The 19,927-nt window shown below is 43.0% G+C and overlaps 1 protein-coding gene and 1 long non-coding RNA gene across 2 annotated transcripts in view; one reads left to right on the forward strand and one right to left on the reverse strand.

Annotated features, from left to right (window-relative positions):
* Positions 1-19,927, forward strand: part of LOC306929507 (dihydropyridine-sensitive L-type skeletal muscle calcium channel subunit alpha-1-like) — an 84,272-nt gene that overhangs the window by 35,943 nt on the left and 28,402 nt on the right. The window contains exons 17-29 of the mRNA XM_079510055.1: positions 4,316-4,418; positions 4,685-4,754; positions 5,812-5,944; positions 6,150-6,279; positions 7,054-7,113; positions 7,959-8,065; positions 9,988-10,075; positions 10,184-10,291; positions 10,712-10,764; positions 11,054-11,200; positions 12,599-12,800; positions 16,292-16,450; positions 17,849-17,959. Coding sequence (XP_079366181.1) covers positions 4,316-4,418; positions 4,685-4,754; positions 5,812-5,944; positions 6,150-6,279; positions 7,054-7,113; positions 7,959-8,065; positions 9,988-10,075; positions 10,184-10,291; positions 10,712-10,764; positions 11,054-11,200; positions 12,599-12,800; positions 16,292-16,450; positions 17,849-17,959 — 1,471 coding nt within the window. The remainder of the gene's footprint in view (positions 1-4,315; positions 4,419-4,684; positions 4,755-5,811; positions 5,945-6,149; positions 6,280-7,053; positions 7,114-7,958; positions 8,066-9,987; positions 10,076-10,183; positions 10,292-10,711; positions 10,765-11,053; positions 11,201-12,598; positions 12,801-16,291; positions 16,451-17,848; positions 17,960-19,927) is intronic.
* Positions 1,992-2,984, reverse strand: LOC306929531. The gene is made up of 2 exons (XR_013790801.1): positions 2,851-2,984; positions 1,992-2,283 (listed from the first exon to the last, which is right to left on the reverse strand). It is a non-coding gene; the product is annotated as an uncharacterized lncRNA (long non-coding RNA).

Genomic DNA, 19,927 nt, shown 5'->3' on the forward strand with positions numbered 1-19,927 from the left:
TTCTCAATAGAGGATGTATTTCACATTTAATTTACCACTTGAATGAGTTACCCATAATGTTAACGGAGCAGAGGGGAGACGGCATACAGAGAACCGCTTTTAAGGGACGTCACCGCCTTTACGAGGCTACGAGCGCCGACTTTGAAGAGTGGAATTCTCAATATACATCCCGATCCCGACTTTGTTATTCACGTCTATATATATATTTTGAACATGTCACAGGCTTACTATATATGTTCTACCTACCACGGAGCTCCGACGGTGTGTTTTACCGCTGTCAACTTGTTGTATAATTAACTTTGCTGAATAGTTGCATGGGAAAATAACCCAGCTAAATGGAGGAGTGACATCCTGCAACTAGGTAGTTGACATTTTCAACTACCTAGTGAATTCTCCAGATGAGTATTAATAATAGTCTTGCAAGATGCTGTTTAGATCATTTTCAACAAATACATAGCATATAAAACGAAATACAACAAATATATCCGTGCGACCACTTTGACTTGAGATTTACAATGCTAGCACTTTTCACAAACTGATGGAGTATATTATAGTACATTGTAGGATGTATATTGAGATGGCAGGTATGTGACATTGAAAAGGACAAATCAAACATATGGGACACTTTATTAGAACATAAAAAAAATCGCTATAGCCTCAGTAATGAACCTGTGAAATTAGGGTATTTTATGATGCCTCTCATAGGGATTGCATTGGCAGCTGCAGTACACAGTTGAAACGGACCAGAAGTGGGGCCGCTGTCTCATTTGGGGGCGTGAAATTTGTAGTCCCTGTGTGTCTCTATAGAGGGTATGCACGTGACATTTGATGAATTGAACATTGTGGACCCTATTGGAAACAAGTGTAATGCTTAATTTGGTCGTCCACTCACAGTTAACAGCCTTTGTATTGAGTTTGTGCTTGAAATGTACTGTAATTCTGCAAACTGTTAATACATTTTTCAATCAATCAATCAAAAACATCATAATCAAACCCGGAAGTTATGCAGGAATGCCTACTGAGTGGCAAAAAACTGCTTTCAGGCCTTGACAATGAACCCATGCATCCAAACAGAAAGGTCCTATCTGATTGCATTAAACAACATTAAACAATGTTAAACTCACTTTGCATGTTGCTTTGACACTCTATGTGCCATTCACTTTAAGCATGCGCATACCCTCTATACTTTTAACATATCAAGTCTGCAATCTATATACTATGTTAGAAGTCCCATATTCAAAAGGTACAAAAGTATCGGCATCAAAATATAAAGTACCAAAAGTAATGGAACATATGCAATTATGTCTAACAAATATATATATTTCAACACATTTGATATTCAATTAAATATAACAAACTTTTATGCTCATTAATCTGGAGTGTCTTTATAGCCACAAGGAACTTGGATGCTATATGCATGCATCTAAGTTGCAACCCTTGACATCATAGCATCCAAGTTGCTTGGACCTCCTGAAGGACTCCAGGAGATTCCCAGACCCTTTGGTGTTAGCATTATGTTATGCTTTAGCTATTGAAAAATAGCAGATCTACAAGCTCATAGCGCGCCACCGAGTGGCGTGCTACGAGCTTGTAGGTCTGCCATTTTTGAAAAATCGAAGAACGACTGACATAGAAACATAGCTTTTTCAGAAAACTGGCAGGATGTAGAAGACATTTTTAGAATCTGATCTCAGGTCAAAATGGGTAAAGAACCACTGCCTTAAATCCTATTCTCATTCTGTACAGTATCTCACCATATATCCTGCAAACAGTTGAGGATAATCAGATTGAAGAGAAATAACCAAATAAGACCTCACCTCACTCAATGACAGGCTAAGTGGTTAAGTGGTTAAGTGCGTGCACGTTTTAAGATGGCATTTACTCAACCTCAAATATCCAAGTGTTACAGCTTGAACTCACATTTGGTAAATTGTCGCAAGTTTAGTCAACATAGGGAAAGAGTCAGGTTAGAAAGAAGTCAGACGCAATGATAGGTTTTAAAAACTTTAATTAAAAGACAGAAGTATTATTGCCCACATCCTGATCAAGTTGCTGTCATATTGAGACGTCCAGGAAAGAAAGATACCAGTCGTTCCTTCCATGGCCCCGATTATAGTTATAGCCCCCTCTGTCCACATTGACCCTCTCATGTACAAGCAATAAGGTCCTTAATTCTGCCGTCGGCCCGCAGCTCATCTTGTCGTTCATCATGCCGGTCATGCCTTTTGTTCATGGCGTTGTCGTTCCAACTCATCATGGGGTTGTCAGGCGGGAAACAGAATTCTGTAGACATTGTTGGCACAAGACATTGAGGTTTTTACCCATTTTGACCTGAGATCAGATTCTAAAAATGTCTTCTACATCCTGACAGTTTTCTGAAAAAGCTATGTTTCGATGTCAGTGGTTCTTCGATTTTTCAAAAATAGCAGACCTACAAGCTCGTAGAGCTCCACTCGGTGGCACGCTATGAGCTTGTAGATCTGCTATTTTTCAATAGCTAAAGCATAACATAATGCTAACACCAAAAGGGGTTCCCGCCCAAAATGGGTTAATACTGTACAACTAATAACTTGAAGCTCTTTTCTACACAGGAGAATTACCACATTTACATTTCAGTTAGAGCCATCCAATTTGTGTTATGTGTTAATATCTCTGACCCAAAGCATGTAAAGTAAAGAACCAGAAGACTGCTGCAGGTGAGGATGATTAGCTTCAATGTCCATTTAAGCTAATCATCGTCACATTGGAAAGAAATTATCCAATTATATATTGAAATGAGTTTCTTCCTATGAATCTGCAACATACAATTTAATAAATGCACATTGTAAACAAAAACCAAAAAGCTTTTACCTTTGAGCAAACCAAATAGTCAGCGCAACAAGAACAAGATTGAACATGCCATCCCATATTGCTGCCATCACAGGTGAAAAGGAAGAAGTGACTGGCTGGCCCTCAGCAGAGATTTTAAGGCTTGCTGCTTGTCCCCCAGCTGTTCATGATCAGCATTGATTGGAACAGTTGCTCACCTTTCTGGCATTATGGGATGTTTTGACTATATTTTTAACATTTACTGGCTGCCACATTGGCATTTTGCATTGAATTAAATGTTGGTGAGGTTTGTGTGATTTCTGGCTTTGGTATACCGTAGTTAACGACCAGGGACCCCCAGAAGCAAAGATTTGAGTTCAAAATGTTCACTTTAAAATATATATATATGTAAGTACAGTACTTGAGTAAATGTACTTGTGTACTCCACCACTGCATATTTCCTTTGACTCCCTATCTTATATATAGCCTAATCTATGCTATGTATGTCAGTGTCACACGCAGAAAATAGCCGACCTACAAGCTCACAATGTGTCGCGAATGTTTTGTGAAAAAGTATATACCATCCGGGCCTGTTAGGCCTGTTAGGCCCGGATACATTTCTACTTGCAAAAAAGAGATTTCAACCTTACTTACTACATAGGACTTATGTTAAAAAAAAAAAAAAAAAGTTTAATGAAAATGTTATGCACATTTAAAATAATTATTAAAATAATAATAATAAATTAATAATTTACATTCGGTGGATATCTTTCACAATAATACATGATACATGTTCTAGACATTCTAATGATCACACAAATATATGTATTACATGCATTTTAGTTACTTTTATCAGGGTTAAAGATTAAAGGTCATAGGTCAATTTTGATTAGAGTCCAGAGATTTTGAAGTTTGTGCCTCTGTGGGGGGTATTTATATGCAAATATCATGACCAATGGCATTGCAAGACTAAACAATGAACATCAATGATGATGTTTAGGTGAAAAAAGAATAGAACAAAAATAATAATAATTAAGTGATTAATTAAAATAAAAATGTTACCGAGAAGCATCGTTGGGTCTTACCGGGTTAAGTCACACTTGACAACCCTTAAAAGAGCAGTTCACAAAAAACTGTGTGTGTAGTGTGTGTGTGTGTGTGTGTGTGTGTGTGTGTGTGTGTGTGTGTGTGTGTGTGTGTGTGTGTGTGTGTGTGTGTGTGTGTGTGTGATGACTGGCATCTCCTACTGAGTCTCCTTAGTCCTTCGATGATCAGACAGCTCAGGATCATGCGACAAAACAAAATAGTTGATGGAAAATAAATGTTTGGGGGAACTACACCTTTAACGATAAATCAAAAAAATATCTAGAAATCGAATGCCTTTATGTTGTCTTGTTTGTATCATTCATTCATTCATTCATTCATTCATTCATTCATTCATTCATTCATTCATTTATTTATTCATTCATTCATTCATTCATTCATTACTTTGTGTGTCACCCACCAGGGCCAATATGCCAGACAAGGCAGCCGAGGAGAAAGCCATGCTGACCAAGAAGTTAGCTGAGCAACGGGCCAAGGGGATCGAAGTCATGCCCACCACCGCCAAGGTACACACACACACACACACACACACAGACAGACAGACAGACAGACAGACAGACAGACAGACAGACAGACAGACAGACAGACAGACAGACAGACAGACAGACAGACAGACAGACAGACAGACAGACAGACAGACAGACAGACAGACAGACAGAGACACACACACACACACACACACACACACACACACACACACACCAATGCACACCAATGCACACGTCTGCACTGCTGCTTCGTCAAACCACATGTTTCACTTTCGTCTCCGCAGCTGAAGATCGACGAGTTTGAGTCCCACGTGAATGAGATCAAAGACCCCTTCCCTCCTGACGATTTCCCCGGTAAAGACCTGCATCCATTGTTGCTAAACCCTGAAGCCTGTCATGCTATATTATGTAGAAAAGTGGTTCCCAAACTTTTTCATGTCAAGGACCCCCAAATTGACACTTATTAGCCCTGCGGACCCCCATTTGAAAAGATATGCCATGCAGGGACCCACCATAAGAGAAGATTTTCATGGCTCTAGCAGAGATTCTCAACCCGTTTAATTTCAAGGACCACCTGTTTGGCATGCATTAGTCTACGGACCCCCATTTAACCCATTTTGGGGCGGGAACACCTTTTGGTGTTAGCATTATGTTATGCTTTAGCTATTGAAAAATAGCAGATCTACAAGCTCATAGCGCGCCAACGAGTGGCGCGCTATGAGCTTGTAGATCTGCTATTTTTGAAAAATCGAAGAACGACTGACATAGAAATATAGCTTTTTCAGAAAACTGTCAGGATGTAGAAGACATTTGCATTTCTATCTCTGGGACCCCCAATTTATATGATAAAATCACTGTTAGTTTAACTCTGAGAGTGCACTCAGAGTTACAGACCCATAAGGGTCCATTTGGTGCCAAACTATCATTTAGCTGGGGACCCCCTGGAACTCCCTCAAGGACCCCTGGGGGTCCCCGGACCCCACCTTTTTTTTAACAAAAAACAATATCACCTATACTACCTTGGTTGCTGGTCAACCGATATTGTAGATTGGCTGGTGCGACACCTTCATACAGAGTATCTATTAAAGGCAAGTGTAAGTGATAATTCTTTGGTTAATTCAAAGCTCTATCTATATTCCATGTTTGTTCAGTAACAGGTCTTTCCAGCTCTTTAAATAAACAGAACATATACAGTACACAAACCAGGAGAAGGTTCCAGTTCCAATTTTGTCACTATCACTTCTAAATTCCGATTGGTTACAATTTTGCAACATGAACGAACATGTATTTGCGATGTCAGCAGCTCTCGTGCTGGATCCTAGGGAGTACAAGTGAGTTTTCAAACGTGACTTAAGTACAGACAGCTCTCAGGCAAATGTACTTTTTGTTACTGTCCACCACTGCTCTGCAGGGGACGATGAGGAGGAGGACCCGGAGATCCCGGACAGCCCCAGACCTCGTCCAATGGCAGACCTGCAGCTGAAGGAGGAGGCGGTGCCTATGCCGGACGCCTCCTCCTTCTACATCTTCGGCCCGCAGAACAAGTGAGCAGGGCGCCGGTTGGGCTGGAGAACAAGGAAAAACATAGTTTAGCTCTGGTCCATCTCTAACATAGCTCTAAATGCAACGCATTAGAGCTATGGACCAGAGCTAGTTTAAGTGTAAACCAAAAAAAACAAAACCAAAATGTATGAAGGGGAGTGCCTATATACAGTCTCAGTTTGAACAGAAAACTCTCTCCCCATGCAGATTCCGCAAGCTGTGCCACCGCATCATCCACGCCACCGCCTTCACCAACATCATCCTCCTCTTCATCCTCCTGTCCTCCATCTCTCTGGCCGCTGAGGACCCCATCGACCCCATGTCCTTCCGCAACCAGGTGACCAGCCATCTGCCCGATCGCATTTATGCCCTGTCCCGTGTTTTTGGGCTCAAAAATAGCCTTGGCCTGTATGCTTAGAGTGCCGTGATCTTTTTCCACCCTAAAACATGATCATCAGGTCTTATTGTTACATAAGGAGGTATCATTTTTTCAAAAAAGTGTACAGTATTTGTTAAAATGTTGTTTTTATGTGGGCACGCCCACCAGTTCATTAAGTATGCCTGGTTTGCCTGGTGGGTAGTGATGGGTGGTGATCCACCTGAACTGAAGCCGCACCCACAGCTGTAGTTGTATGATAAAGGGGGAGGGGTTAGGGGAGGGGCTGATAGTGTGATGTCACTATATTACTGTTTATTTCATTGGCCCGTTTGACTGTCAAGGGTTCAGCCTCCAGGAAGAAACCCTAAATACAAAGTTAATACACCGTTGCACATAAAAACGACCCCAAGGTGTCTAATGAAGTACTGTCACCTCATAGACACATGAAAAACTGGAAATTGTGGCACTCCATCTTTAAGATGAAAATAGCCAATCCACAAGCTCACAACGCATAGCATCGTGACACGTTGTGGGCTTGTAGATTTCAGCGTCATACAACAGTGTACAGTATACCTCTTAACAAGTGGGTTAAGAGGTTAAATTCATGTATTCATTCATTCATCCATTCCTCCATTTATTCATTCATTCATTCATTTATAGGATTCCAATGTTTAGTCTATCTTTACATCTTTGTAATTCAGTTCATGTCTTAATGAATATGCATACATGTAGATCCTGGCCTCTGCGGATATAGTGTTTACTTCAGTCTTCACAGCAGAGATTGTGCTCAAGGTAAGAACAGGCCATTTTCCAGTGTTCATTTTGACAGCAAAATTGAGTTAGTTAGTCATTTTCTTTTGAATCATTTTTTATTTAGTTTCAGTCATGTTTTCAGTCATCTGAAATGTTTTAGTTTTGGTCTAGTTTTAGTCGACTAAACATCATAGATTTTGGTCGACTAAATCCACAGTTGATGTTTTAAATTATTGTAGTGGAGTTAACGTGCAATATTTGCCTCTGAGATGTAGTGGAGTAGAAGTAAAAGTACTGAAAATTGGAAGTTCTCCTGCAGTAAAGTAAAACAAATACCACAATCGTACTTAAGTACAGTACGTGAGTACATGTTCTTAGTTACTTTCAACCACTGACTGTATACTTGTATAGAGCGTCGCAGTCCCGCCCCCTACCATGGCCCAGGAAATGATTCTCCGTTCATTTTCCTCATAGACATTTCAGAAAGTATTTATTTAAAGACGTTTACGCCACGGACAAAGCCAACTCGAGTCGTGACAAATCATGACAACAAACACAATTTTTTGGGCCGAACAAATAATTAGAAAGAAGAAAAAAACGGCAGGTTACAACACTTTTTTTGTTGTTTTTCTTCTTTGTAATTATTTGTTTGGTCCAAAATATTGTTTGTGTTGTCATGAGTTGTTACGACTCCAGTTGGCTTTGTCCGCGGCGTAACCGTCTTTAAATAAATACTTTTTGAAATGTCTATGGGAAAAATGCATTGGGATTCATTTCCTGGTCCATGGTAGGGGGCGGGACTGCGACGCTCTATAGCATACACTGTCTATCAGTACTGGTTACGCTCAGAGCCCATGTGGTACTTTGCCTCTTTCTGCTTCCAGATGACCACTTATGGAGCCTTTATGCACACGGGCTCCTTCTGTCGGAACTCCTTCAACATCCTGGACCTGTTGGTGGTCAGTGTGTCTCTGCTCTCCATGGGCATGGAGTAAGTACTGGAGCGTGCACCGCACGCACGCACGCGCACACACACACACACACACACAGTCTGCAGTTTAGGTCCAATTCCATTATGAATGTTGTGTCCTGTGTGTTCATATAGGTCCAGTTCCATTATGAATGTTGTGTCCTGTGTGTTCATATAGGTCCAGTTCCATTATGAATGTTGTGTCCTGTGTTTTCCTATAGGTCCAGTTCCATTATGAATGTTGTGTCCTGTGTGTTCATATAGGTCCAGTTCCATTATGAATGTTGTGTCCTGTGTGTTCATAGGTCCAGTTCCATTATAAATGTTGTGTCCTGTGTGTTCATATAGGTCCAGTTCCATTATGAATGTTGTGTCCTGTGTGTTCATATAGGTCCAGTTCCATTATAAATGTTGTGTCCTGTGTGTTCATAGGTCCAGTTCCATTATAAATGTTGTGTCCTGTGTGTTCATATAGGTCCAGTTCCATTATGAATGTTGTGTCCTGTGTGTTCATATAGGTCCAGTTCCATTATGAATGTTGTGTCCTGTGTGTTCCTAGGTCCAGTTCCATTATGAATGTTGTGTCCTGTGTGTTCATATAGGTCCAGTTCCATTATGAATGTTGTGTCCTGTGTGTTCATAGGTCCAGTTCCATTATAAATGTTGTGCCCTGTGTTCCTAGGTCCAGTTCCATTATGAATGTTGTGTCCTGTGTGTTCATAGGTCCAGTTCCATTATGAATGTTGTGTCCTGTGTTCCTAGGTCCAGTTCCATTATGAATGTTGTGTCCTGTGTGTTCATAGGTCCAGTTCCATTATAAATGTTGTGTCCTGTGTGTTCATAGGTCCAGTTCCATTATGAATGTTGTGTCCTGTGTGTTCATAGGTCCAGTTCCATTATGAATGTTGTGTCCTGTGTGTTCATAGGTCCAGTTCCATTATAAATGTTGTGTCCTGTGTGTTCATAGGTCCAGTTCCATTATAAATGTTGTGTCCTGTGTGTTCATAGGTCCAGTTCCATTATAAATGTTGTGTCCTGTGTTCCTAGGTCCAGTTCCATTATAAATGTTGTGTCCTGTGTGTTCATAGGTCCAGTTCCATTATAAATGTTGTGTCCTGTGTGTTCATAGGTCCAGTTCCATTATAAATGTTGTGTCCTGTGTGTTCCTAGGTCCAGTTCCATTATGAATGTTGTGTCCTGTGTGTTCATAGGTCCAGTTCCATTATAAATGTTGTGTCCTGTGTTCATAGGTCCAGTTCCATTATAAATGTTGTGTCCTGTGTGTTCATAGGTCCAGTTCCATTATAAATGTTGTGTCCTGTGTCCCTAGGTCCAGTTCCATTATAAATGTTGTGTCCTGTGTGTTCATAGGTCCAGTTCCATTATAAATGTTGTGTCCTGTGTGTTCCTAGGTCCAGTTCCATTATAAATGTTGTGTCCTGTGTGTTCATAGGTCCAGTTCCATTATAAATGTTGTGTCCTGTGTGTTCATATAGGTCCAGTTCCATTATAAATGTTGTGTCCTGTGTGTTCATAGGTCCAGTTCCATTATAAATGTTGTGTCCTGTGTGTTCATAGGTCCAGTTCCATTATGAATGTTGTGTCCTGTGTGTTCATAGATCCAGTTCCATTATAAATGTTGTGTCCTGTGTGTTCATAGGTCCAGTTCCATTATAAATGTTGTGTCCTGTGTGTTCATAGGTCCAGTTCCATTATAAATGTTGTGTCCTGTGTGTTCATAGGCCCAGTTCCATTATAAATGTTGTGTCCTGTGTGTTCATAGGTCCAGTTCCATTATAAATGTTGTGTCCTGTGTTCCTAGGTCCAGTTCCATTATAAATGTTGTGTCCTGTGTTCCTAGGTCCAGTTCCATTATAAATGTTGTGTCCTGTGTGTTCATAGGTCCAGTTCCATTATAAATGTTGTGTCCTGTGTGTTCATAGGTCCAGTTCCATTTCGGTGGTGAAGATTCTCAGGGTATTGAGGGTTCTCAGGCCACTCAGGGCCATCAACAGAGCCAAGGGACTGAAGGTGAGTTGACTCTGAATCAGATCTCAAAACTCACGCATTCATATAATATTCATATAACATGAATGCAACCTTACCTGACTAACGATGTGATTCTTCCTCTCTGTGCAGCACGTGGTCCAGTGTGTGTTTGTGGCCATAAAGACCATAGGGAACATCGTGCTGGTCACCTGCTTGCTGGACTTCATGTTCTCCTGCATCGGAGTCCAGCTCTTTAAGGTCAGATGTGTCCAGCTCTTTAAGGTGATGTTGTGCCGGCCACCGGTGGGTGGGCTTCGGTTGGCCTGTCGTCCTCCCGTTCGCTGTCGTTTATTTTTTTTGGGGGGGGGGGTTTACAACCGTGCCCCGGCCTTGTCCATTCCCATTCGGAACGGCCTCAGGACTAGTAGAATCCCCTGATCCCTGGCCCCTCCGCTACTTTCTCTGTAAATACCTACCAAGCTTTATTCCACGATGCTAAAATGTGGTATATTTTGTATTTTTTGTATTATACAGTACAGTATATACGTATGTATTACTGATGAATTGAGCACAAGTGACCACAAATGAAACAAATAGTCAAATAGTGAGGTGATATTGCATATCCATGCAGTGCTGAAGGACTAACACTGTGTGGCGCTGTTCTCCTCTTCTCCATAGGGCAAGTTCTATGCATGCACCGATCCCGACCAGATGACCGAGGAAACATGCAAGTACGAACAGATACAGGCCCACTGTAGAACTCGTATTCATATCAATCAAGTTACAACACACTTATTTCAGCGTAATTCTAATGAATCAGCTTCAACGTTGTCACATCATAGTTGTGTAATTTTTCCAAGAAAAGCAAAGAAAGGGAAGAAGATAGCGGGTAAGTACATATAAAGGGTTTTATTTTTCTGTGTGTGTGTGTGTGTGTGTGTGTGTGTGTGTGTGTGTGTGTGTGTGTGTGTGTGTGTGTGTGTGTGTGTGTGTGTGTGTGTGCGTGCGTGCGTCTCTCAGAGGTTGGTATATAAGGTACCAGGAGGGGGAGCTACACGAGATGGTTCTCAGGAGGAGAGAGTGGATCAACGCTGAGCTCAACTTTGACAACATCCTGAACGGCATGCTGGCGCTGTTCACCATATCTACCTTCGAAGGATGGCCCAAGTACGTAATACACACACACTGTGTTGTGTTGTGTTGTGTTGTGTTGTGTTGTGTTGTGTTGTGTTGTGTTGTGTTGTGTTGTGTTGTGTTGTGTTGTGTTGTGCTCCAGTCACACATAAAAGACAAGGCATGCAGCTCTCTCGCTGTTCTGGGGGGAGAGGGGGGTGCAGAGCAGCTCGCAATTCATTTTCAATGGGAGTCACGTGGTTTTGACGAGCCAACCTTGCTCCATGGCTGTCTTCCGCCCTCCTCCCCCCCATGGAGCAAGGTTGTCTCGTCAAAACCGTCCACGTGACTCCCATTGAAAATAAATTGCGAGCTGCTCGGCCCCCTCTCTCCCCCCAGAACAGCGAAAGAGCTGCATGCGTATTTTATGTGTGACTGGAGCCTTGAGTTGTGTTGTGTTGTTATGCATGCTGGATGTGCCACTGTGTCTTCAATCTGGGAACCCATTGGCAAAACAAAGAAAAACAGAGACCGCTCACAGTACGTTTTAACAGCGGGCGACAGCCAGACGAATTTTCCGGAAGTGCGTTATTTGTCAATGGGACCTGGCAACTACTGGCGATAGAGGCGATAGCAGGCGAACAGGCGATAGTCGAAAAGATAAAAATAATTAATCTTTTGGGCGACGTCGCCCGGCGATAGTGGGCAATTGGGCGAGCGACGCTCGCCGTTGGTCTCTAGGTCTCCCGCTGTTAAAACGTATACTGTCAGACTGTCTCCAGAGACTACTTTGTCTTTGAAGATGCCGGCAGTACAGTTAATTCAATAAGGGACACGGCTTTTAGTTTAACCCATTTAGGCCTGACGTCGAAAAGTCTTCTGAAAGAATATATATTCAAATATTTGTGCCGCATTTTCACGATTTTTCAAAAATAGCAGACCTACAAGCTCGTAGCGCGCCACTCGGTGGCGCGCTATGAGCTTGTAGATCTGCTATTTTTCAATAGCTAAATTATTACATAATGCTTAGTTAAAACACCAAAAGGGGTTCCCGCCCAAAATGGTTCAGTGTCATAACTCTTAGGATTTAGAACAGTGGTTCTCAAAAACAGCAGATATAAGCTCACAGTGTGTCCGTGTGCCGCACTGCGAGAACTACTGTTTTAGAAGGCATTTGTAGAATCTGCCCCGGGTATTAATGGGTTAAGGGACAATTGGTAACCATAATCGCGTTGTGCTCTATTTTCCAAAATCCCACACATGTGTTATGGTTCATGTATTCATTAACCATGCCTTTTTATTTTATTTTACAATAAGGATATTTTTAAATATTTTAGGAGGAACGATTATAGATTATATTAAGGTGATTCATTCCATTCATAGTGTGTGTGTGTGTGTGTGTGCGTGCGTGCGTGCGTGCGTGCGTGCGTGCGTGCGTGCGTGCGTGCGCAGGTTACTGTACAAAGCCATAGACTCCAACATGGAGGACATGGGCCCCGTGTACAACAACCGCGTGGCCATCTCCATCTTCTTCATCGCCTACCTCATCCTCGTCGCCTTCTTCATGATGAACATCTTCGTGGGCTTCGTCATCGTCACCTTCCAGGAGCAGGGCGAGCAGGAGTACAAGAACTGTGAGCTGGACAAGAACCAGGTGAGACCGGGTGCATGGTCTCTCTTACACCAAAATAACTTTGGTTCGAGACTTCGAGGGGATGCACACACAAATCCGACCCACCAAAGGTCTGACCTGTCACTCCTGACAATGCGTTGGTCCGACATGCGTTCGTCCGTGCTTGCGCTTAGGGTTAGGTTAGGGTTTTGGGTAGCGTGTCTAATCCGTATGTCTAATGACAGTCGGACAAATAGTATTTCGGAACTAAAGCCTGTACCCGGCGGTTCTAGAACTGGTTCCGTTTCTAGATCTTTGGAACCTTAAAGGGACACTTCACCCTTTTTGCAAAAATATATATCAATGACCTTTATAAGATTTAGAACACTTTCCTGGCGTTATTGTCTCCACCAGGCCGAAGGCATGGGGAGAGAGTATGTTTTGCACTCCGTCCGTGTGTCCGTCCTTCCGTCCGTCTGTGAACAGCTAATCTCCGGCACCGTTAACCCGGTCGATGCCAAACTTTGCACACACACTCCCTGGATGCCAACGATGAACCTCTGCCCCACATTTTCTAGAACGGCCTGTTATAGCGCCACCATGAGGCAGCTTTTCACATTTTTTACCTAAAACTGCACCGATCTGCCTGAAACGTTGCATGCACACTCCCTAGAGGGAGTGTGCAAACCTTTGACCTGCATTTTCCGCATCTGCCTTTTATAGCGCCACCAGGAGGCCGACTTTTGTAAAACAAATTTTTTGATATTACTCCTCCAGATTCTGTCCAAAAATCTCACAAATCGTTACACATGCAGTATCTCTATGGACATGTGCTCAAGTCGGATCTGTCCGATATTTCATATTCCATCCTAATTGGCTATAATTGGCTTTCACAGTTTGCAAGATTGCCCCGTTTTGAACAAAAGCCTCAAATCATGAACGCAGCATGCATTTTACGTGAAATCTTTCACACATTTTCTTACTAGGCTGAGGAATATATCCCACCCTTTTCACATTGGAATGTTATATAACACATTTTTGGAACAAAATGCCTCAAATCATCCAATTACCATCAAAGGTGTATGAAGAAATTGCACCCTTTTCACATTGGCCTATTATAGCGCCACCAGGAGGCCACAACCTGACCTGCCCTGGTGGAGACCTGTGCCCAGAAGGGCACTTTTTCTAGTTTTTTGTGTAATCTCTAATCTCTGCAATACGGAAGAGTGTCTCTGACGTCAGAGCCACTCTTCCGTATTGCTACCGGACTACATTGTCTCCTCACACTGCAGCTATAGACCAGCCCCACGGACACTGTTCCACCTACCTACATTCCTACAACCTTCGTTGACTCCACCCCAACATGCACATTTGTTATTGTGTTTGTGTCATGTCGCCGTCGTCAGCAGAGCAGCACCAGAGAGACGCGCTATGTTGCCACGAACCCCCCCCCCCCCCCCCCAACTCTAGATTTATTATAATGATATGAAGTGACTTGCCATAAACCATCCATTAACTCCCCATTCGTCCAATTTGCATCTGCTTGTATTAAACAACATTAAACTCACCAACATTGCAGCTGTAGGGAAAGCTTGAATATCTACTTTCAAACTGCAAAGCTTTTGTTTCATAAAAATCCACCGAATCTTTTTCCCACTTTTTCTTCTTTTTTAGTTCTATCTCACTACTAGAACTTTCTGACTCTGAGGTAGATAAGATTTTTGGCTGTCAACAGCATCCATTTGTTTTTTCAATGTTGTGGACCGGAGCGTGGTGAAATAGTTGCTAAGATACGATACTGCATAGTGATTGGCTCTGCTGCATGCCTATGAAGAGTACTGACCAATGAGCTGAGCCTAGCGCCCTTCCAGACACCAGGTTTCAGTGTCTTGCTTTCCTGTTCCTATAGCTCAGTCGGCTGCCCCTTCTTATTACTTGTCTGTGTGTCTGCATGGGAGCGAGTGACTGAGAATCACTATAACGCGCTGTAATTTTTCCACGAGCCCAAAATACGGGATTAAGTGCGTCCCGTATCGGTTCATTACGGGACAGGTCTTTTAGTTAATACGGTACGATCCCGTATTTTACGGGACGGTTGGGAACCCTTGACAAATAACATTGGTTGCATCTTACAATGGAAAAGGACACAGTAATGCAGTACGTTTATTTTCTTTCTACTTCCACAAGAATGTTCTCTAAAAGCCAGTGCATTAGAATGACGGGGTGGGGGTGGACCGCGTTGCCTGTCCCTTGTACACATGCAGATCAGGCATTGCAATGCTAATCTGGGTGCTTGTTTTCACCTACCAGGTATGGGTATGCATGCATACAGTACTGTATGCATGCATTTAGGCTGGCTACACCCTGGCTGGCAACAGCGATGCCAGCCTGCCGTTGAAACCTTCCGCCGTCCCAGCGACAGTTCTACAGGACTAGCCTGCAATCATGGCATTTAAACATGCTCTTCTGTTTATAATCTAAACACTGTGACACGTTTAAAAAGTGTTACAAGTAAGTGTTTAGAACCTAAACGCTTGGGTTTAGTGTGAAACGAAAATAATCGGATCCCCATGACGATTATAAAAACATTTCGTCTGTTTCCAGACATCTGTCTATATGTGCGTCCAAAGCTGCGTTGTAATTGTGAAGTTACTGGTACACATTGTTTCGGCAGCCCTGGGGGGGGGGGGGGGGGGGGGGGATTCGTGGCAACACTACACAGCGCGTCTCCTCTGAGTTGTTTTTTTCTGTATACTCTGGTGCTGCTCTGCTGACGACGGCGACATGACACAAACACAATAACAAATGCGCATGTGGGGGTGGAGTCAACGAAGGTTGTAGGAATGTAGGTAGGTGGAACAGTGTCCGTGGGGCTGGTCTATAGCTGCAGTGTGATGAGACAATGTAGTCCGGTAGCAATACGGAAGAGTGGCTCTGACGTCAGAGACACTCTTCCGTATTGCGTTAACCTAAAATATCTAAAATCAGAGATTAAACAAAAAATAACGCCAGGAAAGTGTTCTAAATCTTATAAAGGTCATTGATATATATTTTTTTGCAAAAAGGGTGAAGTGTCCCTTTAAGGTGCTGTCACGGAAGCAGCCGTGAACCGGCTTGGCGTTTCCACCTGTTTAAAGCACCATTGTAGTTACGGGCAGGAGTCCCCAGTTGACCCAGGTTCTATTCCAGGCCTGGCCAGCAATGTGTTGAATATGACCAGTTAAACCATTTAGACCTGACCTCAAAATTTTAAAATTCTAAATCCTCCAGCTTTCTGAAATAAATAAATAAATACATTTCACGATTTTTTCAAAAATAGCAGATCTACAAACTCGTAGCGCGCCACTCGGTGGCGCGCTACGAGCTTGTAGATCCCAAAATGGGTTAAAGTGTGCATTTAACGGAGGAAATTTGCGTGCATGCGTGTGTGTATTCAGAAGACAGTGTTACATGAGTTTCAGAAGCTTTTGTTTCTCATCTGTATCAATGTCTTCTATTTAAACAAACAAAACATGTCCACGTAACCCTTCCAGCGCCAGTGTGTGCAGTACGCTCTGAAGGCGCGGCCGCTGCGCTGCTACATTCCTAAGAACCCGTACCAGTACCAGGTGTGGTACATCGTCACTTCCTGCTACTTTGAGTACCTCATGTTCCTGCTCATCATGCTGAACACCATGTGTCTGGGAATGCAGGTACTAGTATATACACCACCACACCTCCACAATAGGCTCTACGCACTTATACGCCATTTTTTTTTGGAAACAACTCTTCCTACTTCTGGGCCATCTTCCGACTTCCTTCACATGCAGGTGTTACTGATGATACTAATTAAGGCTCTGTTCCATTTAGTGTACAGTGGTTCTCAAACGTTGTATTTATTTATTTCAAAGACCACCATAACTCTGAGTGTGTACAAATGGAACCAAATCGATTCCATTTGTATACTCTCAAGTGACACTTTGAGACCCACTGATGTAGCGTAGAGCAGGGGTTCTCAACCCGTGGGTCGCGACCCCTCGGGGGGTCGCCAAATTATTTTAGGGGGCCCCCAAATTATTTTCAAAAAAAAAAAAGAATTATTTTAAAATTTTATTTTCACGATTTTTCAAAAATAGCAGACCTACAAGCTCATAGCGCGCCACTCGGTGGCGCGCTATGAGCTTGTAGATCTGCTATTTTTCAATAGCTAAATTATAACAATGCAAGTTAAAACACCAAAAGGGGTTCCCGCCCAAAATGCTTTAAGGTTATTGTAGCAGTCAATTTATATTGGGGGTCGGGAGGGGGCGGGGCGGGGGTCCCGAGACATTGCCAAAGCATTTCCGGGGGTCCCCGGCCAAAAATGTTGAGAACCCCTGGCGTAGAGTGTTTCCAGTGAGCCAACACGCACAATAGCAGCACTCTGATCGCAGCCTGAATTGGTTGAGAACCACATGGTCTATGTAGCTTAACTTGCCCAACACTGGTTTTAATTATTCCTTTTAGTTATTTAATTATAAATTTGATGGGTTTTTTTCAGTAAGAATTGAGGCTCGAATACCTGCACGTATGGTGGAGTAAGCAATAGGTCTATTAAAGTTAATTAATATGCCTATTAGCTATGATTCATCCTGCAGTGTTGGGCAAGTTGTTCCCAAACTTTTTTATGTCAAGGACCCCCAAATTGACACTAATCAGACCCCGACTTGAAAAGATATGCCAGGGACCCCCATAAGAGAATATTTGTACGGCTCTAGCAGTGATTCTCAACCAGTTTAATTAAAAAGACCCCCAGTTTTACATGATTTTAGGCTACGGAACCCCCCCCCCCCCCCCCCCCATGTAATGGCATTTCTATCTCTGGGACCCCAATTTGTATTGTAAAATCAATGTTAATTTAACTCTGAGAGTGTACAAACACACTCTCAGAGTTACAGACCCATAAGGGTCCATTTGGTTACAAACTATCAATTAGCTGGGGACCCCCTGGAACTCCCTCAAGGACCCCTGGGGGTCCCCGGACCCCACTTTGGGAATCACTGAGAATGTAGCTGACCTAACACGTGTGTATCCTCTCTCCTGGCTGACCTCTGACCTGTGCTGCTGTCCAGCATTGTAACCAGTCGGACCACGTCACCCAACTCTCTGACATGCTGAACATCATCTTCACCGTGCTCTTCACCGTGGAGATGCTCCTCAAACTGATGGCCTTCAAAGCCAAGGTGACGTACCATAGAGTAATAAAAGCATAGCGACCGAACCGGAGCGTTAGCCCCGCCCCCCGCTATTCCTTTCAATAGAAGTTGCTCAGTGGTGTTTTGAAGCACCCGGAAGACTGCCGGAAGTATAATAATTATAACTCAATGGCTCGAGAGAGCGGAAGTTTAGCCTAGCCTAGCCCCGGACCTCACATTTGAGGTCCGGGCTTACGCACGTGACATCATGAACGTCCGTCCACCTCCATGAACGGGCTGCAATTCCACATTTCGCCAGTAGGTAGTGACAGCTTCAACGTTGGATAGCCTTACTGGGGGCTTGTGACGCACGCCTCCACAGAGCTGCATGGACCCCCGCCACTGATTATTTGGCTTGAGAATATCTGGTTCTGCAGGGAACCCAATTATGTCAACATTTTTTAAATTGTTTTCCAGTTTGAACCGTATTATATGGAAGCATATAGCTGACAACCATACTATATAGTCGGGGCACATACAGGTTTCTTTTTAACCACAATTTAGCATCAATTGTATTGTGGTATTGTGGGTAATATGAGATCTTTGTTGAAAATTATAAATTACGATAGAGAAGACAGCCGACCTCTTCACACGTACCTGATTTTAAACAGTGTGGTACAATTTTGAGATATTTTCTTTTTTTTTTACTTTACTGGAGTATTTATTTCCAAATATCAGTACTTACTTCTACTCCACTATACATCTCAGAGACAATATTGTACTTTTTACTCTACTGCAATTATTTGGCGTCTTTAGTTACTAGTAGGCCTTTACATAAACCCTTTCAGCCTTATATATACTTTCTACATTTCTACATATTTAAAAATGTGTTTGTGATTGGTCCTTTCTGGATAAGCATGCTGGACACAAACAAATAACTACCGTATGCATACAATAACACCTGTCCCGTGTCAACTTGTTCAGTAACACCTGTCCCGTGTCAACTTGTTCAGTAACACCTGTCCCGTGTCAACTTGTTCAATAACACCTGTCCCGTGTCAACTTGTTCAGTAACACCTGTCCCGTGTCAACTTGTTCAGTAACACCTGTCCCGTGTCAACTTGTTCAATAACACCTGTCCCGTGTCAACTTGTTCAGTAACACCTGTCCCCTGTCAACTTGTTCAGTAACACCTGTCCCGTGTCAACTTGTTCAATAACACCTGTCCCGTGTCAACTTGTTCAGTAACACCTGTCCCGTGTCAACTTGTTCAGTAACACCTGTCCCGTGTCAACTTGTTCAGTAACACCTGTCCCGTGTCAACTTGTTCAGTAACACCTGTCCCGTGTCAACTTGTTCAGTAACACCTGTCCCGTGTCAACTTGTTGAGTAACACCTGTCCCGTGTCAACTTGTTCAGTAACACCTGTCCCGTGTCAACTTGTTTAGTAACACCTGTCCCGTGTCAACTTGTTCAGTAACACCTGTCCCGTGTCAACTTGTTTAGTAACACCTGTCCCGTGTCAACTTGTTCAATAACACCTGTCCCGTGTCAACTTGTTCAATAACACCTGTCCCGTGTCAACTTGTTCAGTAACACCTGTCCCGTGTCAACTTGTTCAGTAACACCTGTCCCGTGTCAACTTGTTCAATAACACCTGTCCCGTGTCAACTTGTTCAGTAACACCTGTCCCGTGTCAACTTGTTTAGTAACACCTGTCCCGTGTCAACTTGTTCAGTAACACCTGTCCCGTGTCAACTTGTTCAGTAACACCTGTCCCGTGTCAACTTGTTCAGTAACACCTGTCCCGTGTCAACTTGTTCAGTAACACCTGTCCCGTGTCAACTTGTTTAGTAACACCTGTCCCGTGTCAACTTGTTTAGTAACACCTGTCCCGTGTCAACTTGTTTAGTAACACCTGTCCCGTGTCAACTTGTTTAGTAACACCTGTCCCGTGTCAACTTGTTTAGTAACACCTGTCCCGTGTCAACTTGTTTAGTAACACCTGTCCCGTGT

The sequence above is a fragment of the Electrona antarctica genome (assembly GCF_951216825.1).
Source record: "Electrona antarctica genome assembly, chromosome: 9".
NCBI classification, from domain to species: Eukaryota; Metazoa; Chordata; class Actinopteri; order Myctophiformes; family Myctophidae; genus Electrona; species Electrona antarctica.